The sequence below is a fragment of the Garra rufa genome, chromosome 18 (genome assembly GCF_049309525.1).
Source record: "Garra rufa chromosome 18, GarRuf1.0, whole genome shotgun sequence".
NCBI lineage: Eukaryota > Metazoa > Chordata > Actinopteri > Cypriniformes > Cyprinidae > Garra > Garra rufa.
In genome coordinates this window covers 3804773-3824048 of record NC_133378.1, presented here as the reverse complement: position 1 = coordinate 3824048, position 19276 = coordinate 3804773, and the positions used below count along the sequence as shown (strand labels likewise).

Here is a 19276-nt window from a genome sequence, read left to right as displayed (position 1 = left end):
TACACTACAAGTCAAAAATGTTGATTTTTAATGTTTTTTAAAGAGGTCTTTTCTGCTCACCAAACCTGCATTTATTTGATCCAAAGTACAGCAAAAACAGTAAAAGTTTGAAATATTTTTATTTTTTAAACAATCAGTTTTCTATTTGAATATATTTTAAAATATAATTTATTCCTGTGATTTTAAAGCTGATTTTTTAGCATCATTACTCCAGTAACATAATCCTTCAGAAATCATTCTAATATTTTGATTTGTGGCTCAACAATCATTATTATTTTTATCAATATTCAAAAAAAAAAAAAAAAAATCAGGATTCTTTGATAAATAGATAGATCCAAAGATCAGCATTTTATCTGAAATAAAAAGCTTTTGGGAAAGAAATTATAGAAATTAATATTTTTATTTAGCAAGGATGCTTTAAATTGATCAAAAGTGACCATAAAGACATTTATAACGTTATAAAAGAGTTCTATTTCAGATTAATGCTGTTTTTCTGAACTTTCTATTCATCAAAGAAACCTGAAAAAAAATATACTCAGCTGTTTTTAATTAAAAATAATAAAAAATGTTTTTTTTTAGGCAGCAAATCAGAATATTACAATGATTTCTGAAGGATCATGTGATTGGAGTAATGCTAAAAAAAATCAGCTTTGATCCCAGGAATACATTTTAAAATATATTTAAATAGAAAACAGTTATAAATAGTAAACACATTTCAAAATTTTACTGTTTTTGCTGTACTTTGGATCAAATAAATGCTGGCTTGGTGAGCAGGAGAGACTTCTTAAAAAACATAAAAAATCTTACTGTTCAAAAACATGACTGGTAGTGTATATTAGACTTAATACCATAGTACCACCATGGTAATATTATGTTTTCATTTATTTTTTGTTAGTCTATATAAACAAGTCAGGATAATATAATACAGTCTGTATAAACAGTGGTTTGGAGCTGAAGAACTTTGCAATGTCTTGAACTTTTTCTGAGAACACCTGCTCAAGGTGAAAAGGCCAGAGACCCCTATAAAGCGCTATATCGCTTCATAAGAGACCCCCACTGAAGCTTCATAAGCAGCAGGCTTAGGAGACTTGACTTAGCATGTTGGCAAGTGAGTTAAATGTTTAAACATTGTAAAGAGTAAAACGCAACCCCCGTGTTGCACTGCTACTGGGATTTTCCCTGAGGAATGTGTGGCATTTCATATAAGACCTTGAGGGAGGCGCGCACACGCAAGCTCACACACAGATTTGCACCACACTTCAAAGAAAATGTTATTAAAATGTTGCGACCTGATCAATTGTTTCAGGCACCTCCTGTGGTTATCTTCTCAAGACAGGGCATCACATGCACACAGACCATTTTTACTGCACTTTAACTAAGTTGCAATCATTTTGTCTCCTTAGAAACTTTGCAAAGTTATACTACAACAATAATTTATGCAAAAACAACACTTATTGTTTTTAGAAGCACTGTATGAAGGTCTCATATTAATTTAGTTATGATTTTACAGTGTTAACAGTAACTATGGTTGCTGTGGAGTTGGCTGTAAATAGGAAGACTAAATTAATTGCTAGTCAAATCTTATCTCACCAGTCTCTAAAACCTTCACACATGGGTGGTCTCAACATATTTTGGTGAATTTCAATAGTTCACTCCTGTTAGTTCATTTATCCTGTTATAAATGAATCTGTTTTTCTAGCCAAGAATAAATGGCTATAAATAGTAATTAAAATGGGTTTTGAATTTCTTGGTTTCTTTTAATGTTTTCACTGAAATGACCTGCAGAGTAAACTCCTACATATCCAGCTAAGCAACGAGTGTCTAAAACTCTTTGCTGATCACCGTTTCAAAGAATTACTGTATGGTATTTATGCAGCAAAATTAAGTTTTACTTTACCTAGTCTGTGCGTCTTTTTCAGTCAGTTTCTACAAGTCAGCTTATCATAAAAAATATGTTTTTAGTTGTCCTCCAGTCTGTATTATCAGAAGTAAACAGATAAAACCTGTAGGAAATGGAGGGAGAATTCACAAGATGGAATTGCATTTATTTGCACATGCTCTCTGCATTCACTTAAATAATTGTGCAAATCAGGTAGTGGCAAACATGACCAAAAATGTTATGCTGAATTTCAGTTTACATGCCAGATTAGTTTGTACCCATACCAGCTCTTTAAAATGCTTTAAGTATTCAATTATAACTCTTTATTATTTTATTGTAATTTGATAAATGTACACAAACCTTAATTGTGCAATTTATTATGACAGGAACTTAATTTACAGTTAATTTAGCAGCCCAGCATGATTAGAGTGCATTATGGTGTTTTTAAGGTTTTGTGAATGGTTAGTGAATAAAAAAAGTTCCTGTGCTGAAATACCTGTTTAGTGTTCATTGTTAACAGTTTAGTGAACTCACCCCAGGCAGTGTTAACACATTTTTTGACCTTAGGGGGTTAGTTTTTTCATTCATCCTTTCAATTTGTCTAATTTGAACTTAACTAAAAGTATTCAAATCATCATTTGTGTGACCGATTGATAGCTTCAACAGGTAATTTTTCACGGTAGTTGTAGAGATATCTTTCAGCTAATCTCTATGTCTTTGTTTGTTATCAGGGCCAGTACTGTGACATCTGCACCTCAGAAGACACTAACAGAGCGCATCCCATAAACAATGCCATCGATGGCACCGAACGATGGTGGCAAAGCCCTCCTCTCTCCCGCAGTACAAAATACAACGAAGTCAACGTCACCTTGGACTTAGGACAGGTATGTTACTGGAGCATTCCTTACATTTGTCAACTCTATCACACCCTCACCCACTTGCACATATCGTGTTCAGATTATTTAGCGTACAGTAGAGTCATCTGATACTTGGCTACAGCAGGCGCTTTTGTGGATTGCACATGAGTGTAGAATTTCTAGGGTGGACCCTAAGTTGAATCTCATCCATTCATACTCGTCTGGAGTATCTAGAGGTGTTTTTTTGTTGTTGCTCTGAACGCTTCACGTCTCGGTCTTGTGTATCGAAGGTTGTTTTTTGTGAATAGGAGAATAGGCAGGGGACATTTAAGATTATTGCTTTCTAAGCCGTAATGGTAAATAAACATTACTCATACTTTCCCTCACTTGCTCCCAGTGGCTTCTACATAAACAGTCTGCACTGCTGCATATAGATTTATGCTGCCCAAATGAGAAAGAGAGGAAGGGCAGTAACTTACTACTAACTAAAGTTTCCCATTGACCTCTACTGAGTTTCAGTTTCTTTTTAAATGCAGTTTCAAAATGTAATTTATTGCTGTAATGCAAAGCTGTATGTTTCAGCATCATTACAACAGTCTTCAGTGTCACATGATCTTTCAGAAATCACTCTAATATGCTGATTTGATGCTCAAGAAACATTTATTTTTATTATCAATGTTGAAAATAGTTGTGCTGCTTCATATTTTTGTGGAAAACATGATACATGTTTTTCCTATTTCCTAAGACATTTACATATAGTCCACAAGAGAAAATAATAGTTGAATTTATAAAAATTACCCCATTCAAAAGTTTACATAGACTTGATTCTCAATACTGTGTCCCACAAATTCTTTGGTTTTTCAGCATGTTTGTGTATTTGAATCCTTTCCAACAATGACTGTATGACTTTAAGATCCATCTTTTCACACTGAGGACTCCCATGCAACTATTACAAATGTTCAAATGCTCACTGATGCTTCAAAGGAAAAAACAATGCATTAAGAGCCAGGGTGTAAACTTTTGATCATAATGAAAATTAGTAAATTTTTCTTATTTTGCCTAAATATCATATTTCTTTCATTTAGTAATGCCCTTCAAAATAAGTTCAAACAAACAAAATAAGTTCAATTTACCCTGATCTTCAAATTCAAAAAGTTTTCACATTGTGTTTTCTTCTGGAGCATCAGTGAGTGTTTGAACCTTCTTTAATAGTTGCATACGAGTCTTTTTTAGTTGTCCTCAGTATGACAAGATGGATCTCACAGTCATTGTTAGAAAGGGTTCAAATACCAAAAATGCTGAAAAATAATTTGTGAGACCTGAATGATTTTTCTGAAGAACAGCGGGCAGTTTAACTGTTTAGGACAAATAAGAAACTTCTGAACAACTATCAGTAAACAAAAAAAAAAAAAAAAAAAAAACACAGCTGTGGATAATTCAGGATAATTCAAGTGTATGTAAACTTTTGAACGGGTTCTTTTTTATCAATTCAACTATTATTTTCTGTGGACTATATGTAAATGTCTTGTATGTGAAATATCTTATTCAGGTCAGTACTAAAAAAATAACATTTATTTTGTATGATCCCTCTTATTTTGGTTAAATAATTAACATTTTGCAGATTCTGCAAGGTGTGTGTAAACTTTTGTGTAACCCGGCAATGTAGTTTTGGTCTCATTCAGCTGGACATGGCTGTAATATGTGACAGACTAAGCCCTGTACAATCTACTTTCTTTTCTCTCTCAATCTCCCCCCCCCTCTCTCTGAATGGAGGCAGAGAGCAGTGACTGGCTTTGTACTGAGTTCTTTTATGTGGCTGGTGTTTTTTCAGTACCACTTAAACCAGCTTGTTAAAAGCAATATATGAGCTTTCATACATACATCACTAAGCAGAGAGAGTGAGGGAGATGTACTATATATGTATTAATGCCATCAACACTTTATCTGAAGTAAATAAGAATTGCACAGTAGTTTCAGGTGGTTTTTAGCATGTTGCTATGTCATTACTAATGAACGAATAATGGCTGATAGATGGTTGGTAGTATGTCATGAGTTTAAATCAGACATTAGATCCTCTCCTTATCCTTCCATATGCTTTGAGATATAATTTATGCTAATAGCACAAGCAAAGTTGGATGAGTTACGCACCAAAAGTTTAATACTAAAGTAAGGTATGAAGAGCACTAATAGTGATGCTGCTTTAAAGGCGCCCTCTAATGCTGCGTTCACACCAAACGCGAATATGCGTCTAAATTCGCGCCTGCCGCGTCTAGTTATTCGCGTGACCACTTTGTGTTCATTCGCGCGTCAAGAGCGAAATCGACGCGCGTAAAAACAAAAGTTTGAAGCGAAATTTACGCGCGCCACGCGCGTCAGAGGCGAAAGTTTCAAACCCCGTTGGCGGCCATCTTTTCACAAGATTCTGTTGTTGATCGGTCATTTATCGAGAGAGTCACCGCTCTGTATTTGCTCTGGAGAGCAGAACAGCGGCGTAGGGATCATCGTCGCCGTATTTGGGTCCACCAGACCCTTCGGAGGCGAACCCAGTTCGGCGAGTTTCATCACTTGCTCCAGGAGCTGCGCCTGGATGACGGTCGCTTTCAGCGGTACTTCCGCCTGTCCCGCGCCCAGTTCGATGACCTGCTTTCCCGCATCGGAGCGAGGGGATTTCAGGAGCGGTGGAACTTCCCTCTGTGCGTTGGAGCAGTATATGATGACAGAATTTTCATTTTAAAAGTGAACTACTCGTTTATGTCATTCCTCTTTTGATGTATAATAATTCTATAGGTCTGTGCCATTTTTTTTTGTTCAGGTTATTACTGTAAAATCTGTTATTTATTTTTGTTTTGATGATAAATGGAGCCAGCCTCCAAAAGTATTTAACCTGTCCTGTGATTTCTTTATTTTCCTCACACAACACTGTCCAGACACACTAAAGTATACACACTATTATAGTTATTATTGTTCTGTTATTATAGTGTAGACACACTACACTATAATAATGTTTCATATAATTAAGATTTAGATATGGAATAAATAGCATTCAATACAAAATGAATATGTGTCATATATGTGATAAAACACTTGCTTTGTTGTGCAAGAACCGCACTAGGTATTTAGTATTCATGTTTCATATTTGAATGAGTGACTCCGGGCGGGCCTGCCGCCACAGCATCAAGCAGGCTCCTGATTGGTTAACGCGGCGCGAATTGACGCAGCAGTTCAGATTTTTCAACTCGGGCGGCAGACGCGAATTCGCGTCAAACGCGCGATGCACAAAAAGCACAATTCGCGCGTATCGCGCGTAACGCGCCAGACGCTCAATTCGCGCGAACTAGACGCGCGAATGAGGCGAATTCGCGTCTACCGCGCCGCGCTAAACGCCAATTCGCGCCGCAAGAACTCCAGACGCGCGTAGACGCGTCTTACCATTGACTTAACATTGAAATCACTCGCGCCAGACGCATATTCGCGTTTGGTGTGAACGCAGCATTACACAGGTATGAGGCTCTTTCTGACCCCTCAGAGCAGATGAATTAGATTGGAATGTTAGTTACTCTGTCTCAACCTGTTCAGGGACAAAACGACCCTCCCCAACACAACTAAAGTTCATGTCTCTCTTCTCTCATGCGCTCTCTTTTCCTGTCTGTTAAATGCCCCCAGACAATTTTTGCATATATTTCCTTTTTGTGGACATTAATACTAAGGATCAAGAGTAAACAGCCATGGCACATTAATTAATCCTCTAGATGCATTAGAGTATTAACCAGTGTTTATGCAGTTTTTTCCCCCAACGGATTTGTTTGTGTTAGCAAGCATACTTTAAAGGTAGTGTAATAGTTAAAATAAACATGTTTCAGGTTTGGTGTCAATAGAGCAAATTATTTGAACTAATACTTTCTTCTCACTGTAAACTGAGTAAATGTAGTATTTCTTAATCTAAATGCAGACTATATTTAGGTTATAAATGGCTGAAATTGTAAATGTTAGGGATGCACCAATGTATCAGCCATATGTATTTTAAAACCATCAGCTAAAGCCTGATATAAAACTCTGATAGTTTATTAATTAACTTTGTGAAGGCACTGAGTTCGTTGTATATAGTTTTTTTTGCATAGGCCAGTGTTTTTATCTGAGAAAAATAATTAAATACATGCCAAAACAAAATAAAATACAAAATCTATGCAGGCCGCGTCAATGCCTGAAGTATTCTTATTTGCTGACCTAGCTAGGGCAGGTTTTGGAGAAAATTGTGTGTCTGAAAGCAGGGCGGCAGTCTAATTCAGTCTGATATAAAAAAGCAAAGCTAAGCTAAGCTAAAAAAATACGGTAACTTTAAGCCGAAAATTGTTTTCTATTTTATTGTGGGACCTCTCCCAGCCACATGCTCACCGTTAATGTAACCTCATTTGAGTGATCCCTCAGGGCACATTAGTTTAATATCGCTCAGAGTTGAGTATTGGAGTCAGAAACTAACTCTGTCTTGCTGCTAATGGCACATAAATGCCTGGGAAATAACCACTAATGTACTTAGCTAAGCTTAAACTTGATGATTCATTACTTAAGCTCTTTTCTGAAAGATTCAGACATCAACCTGTAATCATTGGCGGAAGATCGCAAATGAATCCCGTCCCATCAGGAAACAGGTCTAAATTATACCCCACACTGCATCAAAACAATAATCAAGCCTGTCAGAGAGACTTTTATCACTTTTTTTAAATATACCGAGTTGTTTATTTCTTGCTTGTGCACAAGTTTGTACTTTATGCTAAAGTATTTTGCAAGTTCTCATTTAGGAACCATTTAAACATTTGAATGCCTAAAAATACTCTTCTTCCTAACCATTGCAGAAATCCTGCGCCCTTTTCTGGGGCCCTTTTGTTGCATATGAAACAATAGTTAAAAATAGACATAGTCTAATCCAGAGCTGCACCGTACTCTGTGTGAGTGTGTTTGAGTGTATTGTGGGGGGGTGGGGTTGAGTGGGGCTCAGTAAGGACTAAAGTGCCCCATTGTGTGCCATGCGCGGAGACGGGCATGATGCCAGTCGTGAGAGCCAGACAGAACTAAAGTTTGGAGTAAGGACTGAGTTCATCCAATGGCAAGGCAGTAGAACTGGATGTATTGATCTCAATTATTTTGTTTCTCTCTTGGTCTATTAAAACTGTCAGTTACTCTCCCTGTCTTTGGTTGGCATCAGTTTTCCTGTCATTATACAGTGATCATGTGATGAGGAGCTAGCTTTAAGTGACAGTTCACGCAAAATATTATTCCAAAACTGTATGACTTTCTTCTGTGGAGCACAAAAGATATTTTGAAGAATGTTTTAACTTTTTTTTCCCCATATAATAAAAAAGTCAGTGAGGTCCAAATTAAATTTGTCCCTACTGCCTTTTACCACATAGACAAAAACTAGGGATGTAATGATATTATCAATATCATGGTATCCCGATAGCAAAACTGTCGTGGTCACATGATGATATGAGACAATATAGGTCTTCTGGGCAAAAAGTTTAGCTTTTTCAATTATTTTACAGTGCAATTGTTTTACAATATATGGCTATTACGGTCATAGGTACAAGTCAATTTAAAGTTCAGGTACAAGTCAGTTCACTTACTTTTTTCTGACTTCATTTTTCTTAGTTAAGAACATGGGTTGGAACTCTTAATTTTGAACTCTCAATGTGCATTAGACAGAATAATTTAATTTTAAAATGTACAAAATAAAATGTATTTTTTTGAAAAATGCAATAAACATTGTATCGTGGACATGATATTATCGCACTATAAGATTTAGATATAGTTACATCCCTACAAAAACACTTCTCATGTTCTTCAAAATATCTTCTTTTGTGTCATACAGGTTTGGAAAAGGTTATTAATTTTAACTTTTTTTTCTCATACAATGACACAAATTTTCCACTAAGAGTGCATTGTGCCTCAGGTACAAGATCTACAGTGTTAAAGTATGTGTGTGTGTGTGTGTGTGTGTGTGTGTGTGTGTGTGTGTGTGTGTGTGTGTGTGTGTGTGTGTTTTCCATAGTCTCAGGTATGGGACGTCCCAGTGTGTGGCCTGCATACCTTGGCAAACAAAGTTCCCATTGTGTAGTTCTCTGCATCTTCCCTTGCTTTTCCCTTACTTTTTCCACTGGAAAGGATGACACTCTATCTGTCTGACGTGTAGATCGATATCCAGAACAAGATGCGTTTATGATGCATCTCTCCGCTTTCAATCCTTCTAGTAATGCACACACATTTACAAAGTCCGCCTTTTTTCTCATCCACGCTTTCATGGTGTTTACCAAGCATGAAAATGGGCTTGTTAATGAGAGAGACAAGAAGAGACAATGTCGCGCAATCTGACCGCAATACGAGGGAACCATGGAAACGAGGGCACAACGAAATCTTTATATGATCCAATCTTTCCTATTAGTCAGAGCCCAAGTTGCCCTTCCCTTTAATATGAGTAGGCTTGTACATAATGGATGTCCATGAGAATGTCTGGTGCATGAGTGTGAACCATAATTCCTGCTTGAGACGGCTGTAATGGGGTAATTCAGAAACAGCAGGGATCTGAACTCCTGGCCTGGATTCTTCAGAGCCCTTTACCTCGACTTTAGCCATCGATCATGACAGGGTTTTGTCTGCAGCTTTTATGCAGCCCCTTTCCCCCTGCATCCCTGTTGGCAGCGGCCCCATTTAAATCCCAGATGCATATATCTTCACTGACACCGAACACACTGCTGACCCCTGCTCACCTCCTATTTTTTATTAATGGGGCCGTATTCTACACTTTTGTAGCATTTTTTTCCCCCATAAGTCTACTTTGGCTTCTAGTGCCAAAAACAGTCGTAATTTTGTTGTACATGACCTGAAAGTCTTATATGAAAATCTGTGTATCAGTGTAAAATTGTTTATGATGGCTAGTCAGGTTGCTGTATACTGAATAGGGGTCTGAATAGGAATCTATAAACATGAGCAGACATATTTTATAGGGATAGTTCACCTAAAAATGAAAATTAACCCATGATTTACCCACAAGCCATCCTGTCTATCTGGACCATTTTCCAAGCTTCATAATCGGAGTGAATGAGATTGTGAATGAGATTTTGAAGTCCAATAAAGTGCATCCATCCATCATAAAAAGTGCTCGACACAGCTCCAGGGGGCTAATAAAGACCCCCTGAAGCAAATTGATGCGCTTGTGTAAAAAAAATATCCATATTTACAACCTTATAAACAGTAATCTCTAGCTTCCGCTCTAGTTTACATGCGTTCACGAGATAGTGGCTTTCCAGCAGTTGACGTAATCTTTTGTGTATACTTTTGTTTTATTGTATTTCGTTATATTTATTATTTATTTTTAGGGTTAGGCTTTCTTTTTAAGGTTTTCTTTCCAAAGAAACATTTAGCTGGGTTTAAATAGATCATCTGAACATCTGGGAGAACTTTGCACATCTCCCTGTGTGGCAGGTGTTTAGTTTTGAACCTGTCTTTACTTCATTTCCCATGGATAAAGGCTCTCTATATAGTAGATAAAGTAGATCTACAGATTAGACACTTCCAGACTAGCTGTTGTTTACGTTTTCTCTAGGCCTAACCTCCATTGTATTGGGAAGTGAGCATGTGTTTGCAGAGTATAGATGCTGTTAGAATTTATTGCCTATTTATAGGTGTTTCGCCATTGAATGCAGTCATTTTTCAGCTGATTTCATAATAATTTTTCATAAATTATTAAATTCCAACTTCTTAACAGTCTTTTTCCTATAAAAATGGCTGGTTTTGCCCTTTTCAAGGATGCTGGAGACCTGGAGGATCTTCCCTAGTGGAAGGATTAGCAGATATAAACTCTATATACATTCCTGCTTTGAAAATAATTGACCAATGAGAGTTTCTCATTGACATGTTCTAGTTAGTTCGGTTTACGCTCTTCAATCATGTGTTCCAGTTTTGCTCACAGTGTATCTACAGGTCACTACGGTCCACAGCCTTCATCTCACCATGCATTCTCCAACAAGTAGCACTGTTTTTCCTTTTTTCTTTTTCTATCTCTTCCCTTCCTGACTTAAGTCTTAAACAGACTGCTCTTATCTCCTTTATTGGCTGTAAGCGTCACAGGGCAGTTCAGAGATTCCTCCACTCCCCTCTCAAATATTAGCAGAGCATTTCAACAGCATTTCTTTTGAGTCTTTGAGGGAGAAAAAGAGGATAAGAAGTAGATCTCTCATCTTCGTAATGAAGCAGTGAACTTTGAAGAGTTCAAGGTGAGGATGTTGACAAATAAGTGAGGTTAACGTGACAATAGTCAGGAATAGTGAGACCGAAGATAAGATTGGCTGATTTTTGTTTGAACTTCAGGGTCAATAGTTAATTTCTGCTCACTTTCGTTTAACTGCAAAATTCTAAGCATTATGAGGAAACACTTTGATATGTGACCGCAAACCACAAAACCTGTCTTAAGTATCACGGGCCAAAAATACATTGTATATGTTGAAATGATCGATTTTTCTTTTATGTCAAAAATCATTAAGTAAAGATCTTGTTCTGTGAAGATATTTTCCCAGCTTAAATATATCAGAACTTATTTTTTAATTAGTAATTTGGACAAATTTAAAGGTGATTTTGTCAATATTTGCACCCTCAGATTCTAGATTTTCTAATAGTTTCATCAATGAAATTCAGATGTATAAATCTCAATTTCAAAAGATTTACCCTTATGACAGGTTTTCCTGTCCAGGGTCACATATTAGTCTTGTTTTCTCTGATGTTACTGCTTAATACTAGGACTGTAAATTTGGTTTAGAATTATCAATATTTCCATTATTTAAATTCCCAAGTGAATTTAATTTAGAAACATTAGTTTATTGGCTGACAAAAGCATTAAAAACAGACTTTTCAGGTAGCGTATTTTTAAAACACATTATTTTTAAGAATTAATCATATTAAATTTACATATTATATCCATGCCCAATACATTTCCACTTTAGTCATCGACTTAAATAAAAGCATGCTTGTAGATCTGGTGGACATGAAAGCTGTTGTTTCGTGTCACGTAGTAATGGATGAGAACAATTCACACCTCCTCAGGGATCCTCACATTCCCCTCCTTCTGGCCAGGAGGTAGCCTTCAAGAAAAACTGTCAAACCCAAATGAACAATGACCACCAAAACGAGGCGGGAGAATTTGAGATGACGTGGGGGCTGTCATAGTGGTTTTCAAACAGAAATGTGGCAGAGTTCAGCAACGCCCCTGATTCCTGTTGAAACCTGTTCCTTCAAGCAGTAGAGAAAGAAACCCACCTCCACGTCTCCAAGGCCTCTCTCACGCCTCAGTCTGGGAGCTGAAACAATAGGGAGGTCCTGCAGCCTTTCAATAGATAGGTACACAAACCTGCGGTGTGACCTTGCTTATCTGAGCCTGGCATGCAAGATAGCTCTCATTCACAGGCGACATGTCTACAGATTAGGTTTTAAGACCTATCGCTGCTTCATAAGTCTGCTGATTAACTATCAAACCAAAGCTGACTGATGGAATGCTCAATCAAGAGTGAAGAAATTTGTAGATCTAAAATATGCATTGACTTTGTTGGTTTCTTAGACATAGGATGCTGGTTTTCTATTAACACAGTTCAAGCTTGTGTTGACTCATTAGTGTGAATAAAGGTAAATGATGTGTATAAGGGTACAAGTAGCATCAACATACATAATTTTTCATAGATGTATATAGTAATCTCCCCTCAAGTTCATACAGGTTTCTTAGGAGAATAACTTCTGGTGTAGTTCATTATATTAACATTTGAACATGTTCCACAAAGTTTGGTATGGAAGCCCATTTCCGCCACTGAATAAAAAATGTTAAAAGTTAATAGCGACTTTTTAGCTTCATTTCTCAGAATTGCGAGATGTAAACTTGCAATTGCCAGTTGTAAAGTCAGAATTGCAAGATATAAACTTGCAATTCTGAGAAATTAACTTGCAGTTCTGAACATAAACTCACAATTTCAGAGATATAAACTTGTTTCTGACTTTTTTTCTTAGAATTGCCAGTTTATATCTCACAATTTTGTCATTTTATTTCTCATAATTGTAAGTTTATATCATGCAATTTTGAGAAAAAAGAATATAATTGTGAGATATAAATTCACAATTTTGTTTTCTCCCTCAAAAATTGACTTCATAACTCACAATTCCGAGTTTATATCTTACAATTCTGTGAAAAAAATCTGAACTGCATTTAAAAAAATAAGAATTGCAAATTCGCATTTGTGGAAAAAAAAAATTGTGTTTATATCTCTAAATTCTGACTTTATAACTCGTAATAGCGAGTTTATATCACGCAATTTTGAGAAAAAAGTCAGAATTGCAAGTATCATGTCTCTGAAATTGTTTATATCTCAGTATTACGAGCTTGTATCTCAGAATTGCAAGTTTATTTCTCAGAATTTCGAGTCATAGCTATATTGTTACCATAATCGTTCCACTAAAAACTGTGGTGTAAACAAAAATCTCAGAGCACATTCCCCCTTAGACTTTATATAGTGAGATTACTAGCATTGCACTTGATCAGAATGTTATCTGAATTTTCCATATTCCATTTCTCAGCAGCTCTTAGTCATTTGAATGAACTGACATTATGAAGTCAGGCTATTAATAGTTTATGCTAATGTGATTGCTCCACGCACAAAAGTTTCTTTCTACATTTTGAGCACATTGGTGTAAAGTTCAGTCTGTGGTTTAGGCCTGATGTCCCATATTCCTTCCTCTAATACGCTGTGATGAATAGATGTGAAGTCACACTCAGCTGAACTGGCAGCTTTACCCATCATAGCTGCTGACGGTAACAAGTATGCAGTGAATCATTACATAAAAATAGAATAATTCTGCAATCACCTGAATGCGCTAAAATTTTAGTTTCTTGTGGCCATTCTTTCCCATTCATCTCTTACTCATTCTTTTCCTTCTTGTTCTTGAGTCTTCCTTTCCTCTCCACAATGATAGTTAAAAGTGTTTTCTTGGGGAATTTAAAGTACAGACTACTGAAAAGATCGGGGAAGGAGTGAATGCGAGAACAGAGCGCTGGCCTTGTTAATGAGAGAGTAAATGTTTGTTTTTGTCAGTTCAACAAGAGCTGTTGTTGGAGTATTTCATCCATTCAATGGCTCATTGGTTGGGTTTGGCCTGAAAGGGGAGGGGAAGTGTGTTTGTTGTGGAGGAGAGGGGGTCACTTTGGTTAAGGGGGCAAATAGAGGGATATAAATACCATTCTCCCTCCCTTTGCCCCGAAGGAGGCTTTTTTCCGCTGGCCTTTCTCCTTTTTTAGGCCCCACTTTTAATCAAGAGAGAGAGAAACTGGACAGCCAAGAAAATAGAGAAGGAGGTCTTTAAAAGTCTTACAAGTAGATTTAGACATGCCATTGATGCCCATTGAAAGCGACCATATTCTGTATGTCGTCTCTACAGTATACAGTATTTAAACATGGCACCACAGTTCTGATATACATTTGCAGGGTGTCCTTTAGGAGGATTTCTGAACTCTTCCCCCAAGCATGAGAATCCAGGAGAGGAATGACAAAAAGAGTGATAAATCCATCCCTCTCTCCATCTGAGATAAACAGGGCAGATAAACAAGCCAAAAAAGAACTCCATTTGAAGGGCCATAAAAGGTTAAATGAGTGAGGAGGGCTCCAAATACAGATGACGTGAAGCAGCTATTCTTGAATTTGACTTGGCGGTACAAGCTTGTAAAAACCCATCTCTCCTCAAACATTGTATTTTGAGTTTTTTTTTTTTTTACCTCAGCCTCCACTAAAATGACCAGCAGCTAACTTAAAAGCAAGAGCATGCATTTTTACCCAATTCCTGTCTGATTAGGTGGCAATTTCAGTCATAATAGGAGTAGTTGAGACATGACATCAGTACCAAGTGACTCTAGCTGATAAAATAGCCGTTTGTAGTTCAGTACATTAATATGTAGTTGCGATGGCCGAAGGTGACCATCCTGATAATGAAGTATGAGATACATTTGATGGATTTTGAGCCACAATATGTGATTGGTGCAACTATCATAGTTGAGGGTGCGTTAAGAAGAGATAAGGCATTAAAAGAAAAAGACAGACTTCTGGCAAGTCAGAAAGTAAGCGTTTAGACCATCGCTCTGGTTCTGAATCAAATGATGATCAGCCTGGACCTTCTGTCAGAGACAATAATGAAGCCAGAGCTGGAGGATCCAGAGCACCTTCTGACCAAAGTTCAGGCATTAAGATTAAGGTGAAACAGGGCATAAAGTAATATGAGCTCCCAGACACTTAAAGCTCAAGGAGGAAATCAGACCACCAATATGTAACACATTGCCAATGGATCCGCAAAATAAATTCAGGGAAGGAAACACAGACAGAAATGCATAATCCAGTAAAGTAAAGTTTGGCAAATTTTGAATTGATTAATCAAAAGTAGAGCTGTACACTTAATCAAATTGTGATATGGACACGAGTCTGAATACTAAACCACAAAAACATTGCTATTAAAAATATGAATCCCACATATTCATAAATTACGAAAGGGCTAAAAATGGCTAAAACACATTTCTTCCATCTTTATTTGACCCTCTAAAAAACTTGACCCTTTAAGACCTGCACTCTGTTTGTTTTTAACTGCTTGTTTGTTTTTAACTGCTTGTTTTCTTTCAAAAAAAAAAAAAAAAAACTAACCCTTTTGTATAAAAAACCTTGCTATGTGTACTGCATTTGTATATCATTGCTCTTTTTGATTTTGATTGCTTCCATTGTCCACATTTGGATAAAAGTGTTTGCTAAATGACTAAAATGTAAATGTAAATTACAAATAGAACCTGGGGAAAATATATTAGCTAGTGTAAAGTAATAATAATAATAATAATATAATTATTAATAAAATTAATAGAACAAATTAGTACAGTAAACCTTTGCTGTACAGCACTTTGTTTGCCAAAAATTAAAAGTAATTGTTAGATTTTCATTTGATTACTTTTTAAAAGATTTAAAAAAAGTTGTATGCCTTCATTTGATTACCACTTTTTTATTATACATTTGTATTAAATAATAAATCCAGAAATTATTGTAAAAAAAATTAATAAAATAATTAATAAAACAATAAAATAATAAATTCTTATAAAATAATTCAGAAAAATTAAAGCAAAATATTGAATTTGAGGAATGAGAAGGATTTGATAATTTTAGTTTAACTTGTAATAAATTATTGTTAAATTGTTTAGGCTTTATGATTTAATGGTTAATAATAATCTTTCGGGTGATTTGAGCTCTTCTTGTATCATTTGAGTGGTCAGTCACAGCTGTTCATTCTTGATGTGGATCTAGACCACAATTTAACAGGTTGCAGTTAAGACTGAACCATGTCTAATATAGCACTATGGTGATTCATTGGTGCTGAATGAGAGGGCACCTGCCTTCATCACATCTAACCTCTCAGCGAGTTCCCAGGGGAGCACAAAAGGCTTTCCGACTGCGCTGGGCAGGAGAGTCCTGACTCTTGTTTCCTGCTTCTTCTTTCAGGACTTTTCAATGGCAGAGAAGGTGGGGGTCCACCAATGATTCAAGACTCTTAATGCTTGATCAAGGCTATACACAGAGCCCATACATTCACTTTTATTTAAACACTTCATTGAGCAAGGCAGGGAGAGAGACTTCAGAGGTTAAGTTCATGTTGCACTCAGTTTCAGTCCATGGATTTGACTGATTTTTTTGTTTTTTAATCATTGCATTTTTTAATTTGTGATCTTCAAATACTAAACCTAATATAAGTGATGGACCACACATTATAAGTGAATCATTCATTCAATTTATTTGTTCAAAAACACTCATACATTCAGGAATTAAACAAGTGATTGTCTTTATGAGTGAGACACTGAATGTTTCACTTTGTTTCATTTGTTTGGGAGAGCCATGAGAACTCCCTTTGAGTCTTGTGTGTGTGTGTGTGTGTGTGTGTGTGTGTGTGTGTGTAAAACACAGATAAGACACTCTGGCAGGGATATCTAATTAGAGTCTGGACAGCATCTGCAACACAGAAAACACCCACCGCTCTTTCCCAGAGACTCACAAGAGAATCTAAATAGCAGAAGCATCAGGTTGAACACTAGCAGCAATTATCCACTTGACCTCCCAGTTTAGGAAAGACAAACACAGATAGCCTACTCCCTCTGATCTTCCCATGTCATTCCAAAGGAACTATAATTACAAAAATGCCTGTTCAGGAAAACATATAGGATAATTATACTAATGATGGAAGCAAGTACAGCACACTTGCATTAAGTTTAGTAAAAACATGTTGAGAAAGTCAGGTTAAGTCATAGGGAGTCTGAGAGCTAAATAATGTTTGGAATTCGCAACCCTCCCACATACCTTGCAGCAAACATCCCCGAATCCAGTTGTGGTCCTCAGAGGAATCCCTAATCAATATTGCTGGAATGCTCAAATTAGCCCAGGCTGATAGTAGTGCTTTTGCAGGAAGGGAGGATGGGATTCAGGCATGCAGAGCAGGTGTGAACAGATGACCGTCCTTCAAACTCATATTAACCCCCTTCTCATGTGCTTTAGGGCTGATAATACACACAAACACACACATACACACTTATATCTAAGCCGCCCATCCAGCATTCCCAGGAAATGAAGTGTGATTATACATTTCATCGGTGACATCCTTCTGTCTAGAAGCTGAGAACTGATGAACAGCATGTTGTTTTTTCATATTTTGCTGTCTGCAGGCATGATGTAAGCTCACTTGAGCACAAGAGCTCGTTTGTCAGTGAGGCTTATGGCAGTATAGATTTCATTCAGTGGTGTTCGTTGAGACACACCTGTTTGTAAATGTTGGTATTTTTATTAAATGCTTGCACCTCTGGACACTTTTATAGCATGTGGTTTAGCCATTTAAATGCAGTATTTGAAGATTTTAAGTGTGCTTATGCTGTAGGTCAGTTCAGTCTCAGGTACATTTAGATGGTCACTCATTAAAGTAGGATTTTAAACTTTTTAACATATTAAAGATATTTTAATCTTGAGCTATGAAAGCATTTTTTTTTACATTTTTATTTCCTTTTTTTAACATATACACATACCAGACAGTAGGGGTGTCAAAATTAATCGTTTTTACGATGCATCGCGATGCAGACAAGGACGATTTGCTATCGGTTCAGTAATAGACCATAACCGATTATAACGGACTCAGTCCCGGTGCCAGAACACGCGACCCGGGGGGCTTGTATGATTTTCCGGGAAGGGGGGTTGGGCTAATGAGGGGAGTACTCTATATGAATAAAATAAGTCTTCAGATTTTAACAACTGAAAGGATTATTGCCACTTTCTTTACACACCGGTGCATTTAACGAACTAACAAACATCAGTGTGTACTTAACAAATGTCTTTTTTTTTTGTTAGTAATTCATTTAAAAGACTGAAACATTATTTTTATTTGGTTGAAAAGACTGGCTAAAAGCACTGAGCGCGTCTATCTGGCTCAGCACCGTTTTACACAATAACGTTTTGTTGATATTGTGAGATCACATAATAATAGTAGACCTTTTGCAGTTTTGAATGATGTAGAACTCTTACCTTTATCAACAAAAATTGTGTATTTTAGGTTTCCACTGTTATTAAGAAAAAATGCAAGTGATCGCGTTTGAGCTTCCATGTCAGCTGCAAAGCCCGCTTTCGCTTTCACTCTCCGCACAAACGATTGGATATGCGTCTAACCGCGCACATTTATCTAGGTTAAATGTTTAATATTTTGAAATGCATCAAGTGTTTTATGTCTTTAGATTTTATTTAATGCAAGTCGTGTTGATTTGAGAAATTTATCAAACATGCTCAACTCTTTGCCACTGGCCGCTTGGTCGTTAGGTCATTACTTTAAAAAAAGCAAAAGCTTGAATCTAACAAACGTAAATTGTTCCAAACATATTTCTAAATTAACTTAAAAAGGAAACAAAAACGAAATCTATAGCCACTTTGCCATTAGAATCCAAAACTGAACTATTTTAATTGCTGCACGAACTCTGTTCTGATAAACTGTCGGACAAGGACGGGGCTCGGGTCTGAGAGTCTCAGGCTGGGCTCGTGCAGAACTCTATTCGTTCCCTCGTTTCAATTAAATAAGATCTGAGCGATACCTCTCGGTTGAATTCGTATTCGGTTTAGTTTTCGCGTTTAAAATGATAATAGCGGCAGCTTTTATATCAAAAGATATACGGCCCTTTTCTGTGGTGGAAAACCCCGGGTTTCGCCACCTGTTAAATACACTGGAGACGCAATATAAGCTTTCCCTCACGCAGGCACTTTTCAGAAAAGATTATGCCGGAACTTGTTAGTAGATTGTTGTCTTAAGGAAAGGGTCAGAATTTCCATACTGTTGAACTGTTTTTATAAAATCTCAGTTTTATTAGCAAATAAAGGTTTGTGTTCAGTATTTTTTTTTTTCTTATTTAGAAAGAAAATTAATACTTTTATTAACCAAGGATATGTTAAATTGATGAAAAAAGTGATAGCAA

The 19276-nt window shown here is 36.6% G+C and overlaps 1 protein-coding gene across 1 annotated transcript in view; it reads left to right on the top strand.

The window, feature by feature from the left end:
- The window catches only part of lama5 (laminin, alpha 5), a 134106-nt gene that overhangs the window by 491 nt on the left and 114339 nt on the right, over window positions 1-19276 (top strand). The window contains exon 2 of the mRNA XM_073823623.1: window positions 2611-2763. Within this exon, the coding sequence (XP_073679724.1) occupies window positions 2611-2763 (153 nt within the window). The remainder of the gene's footprint in view (window positions 1-2610; window positions 2764-19276) is intronic.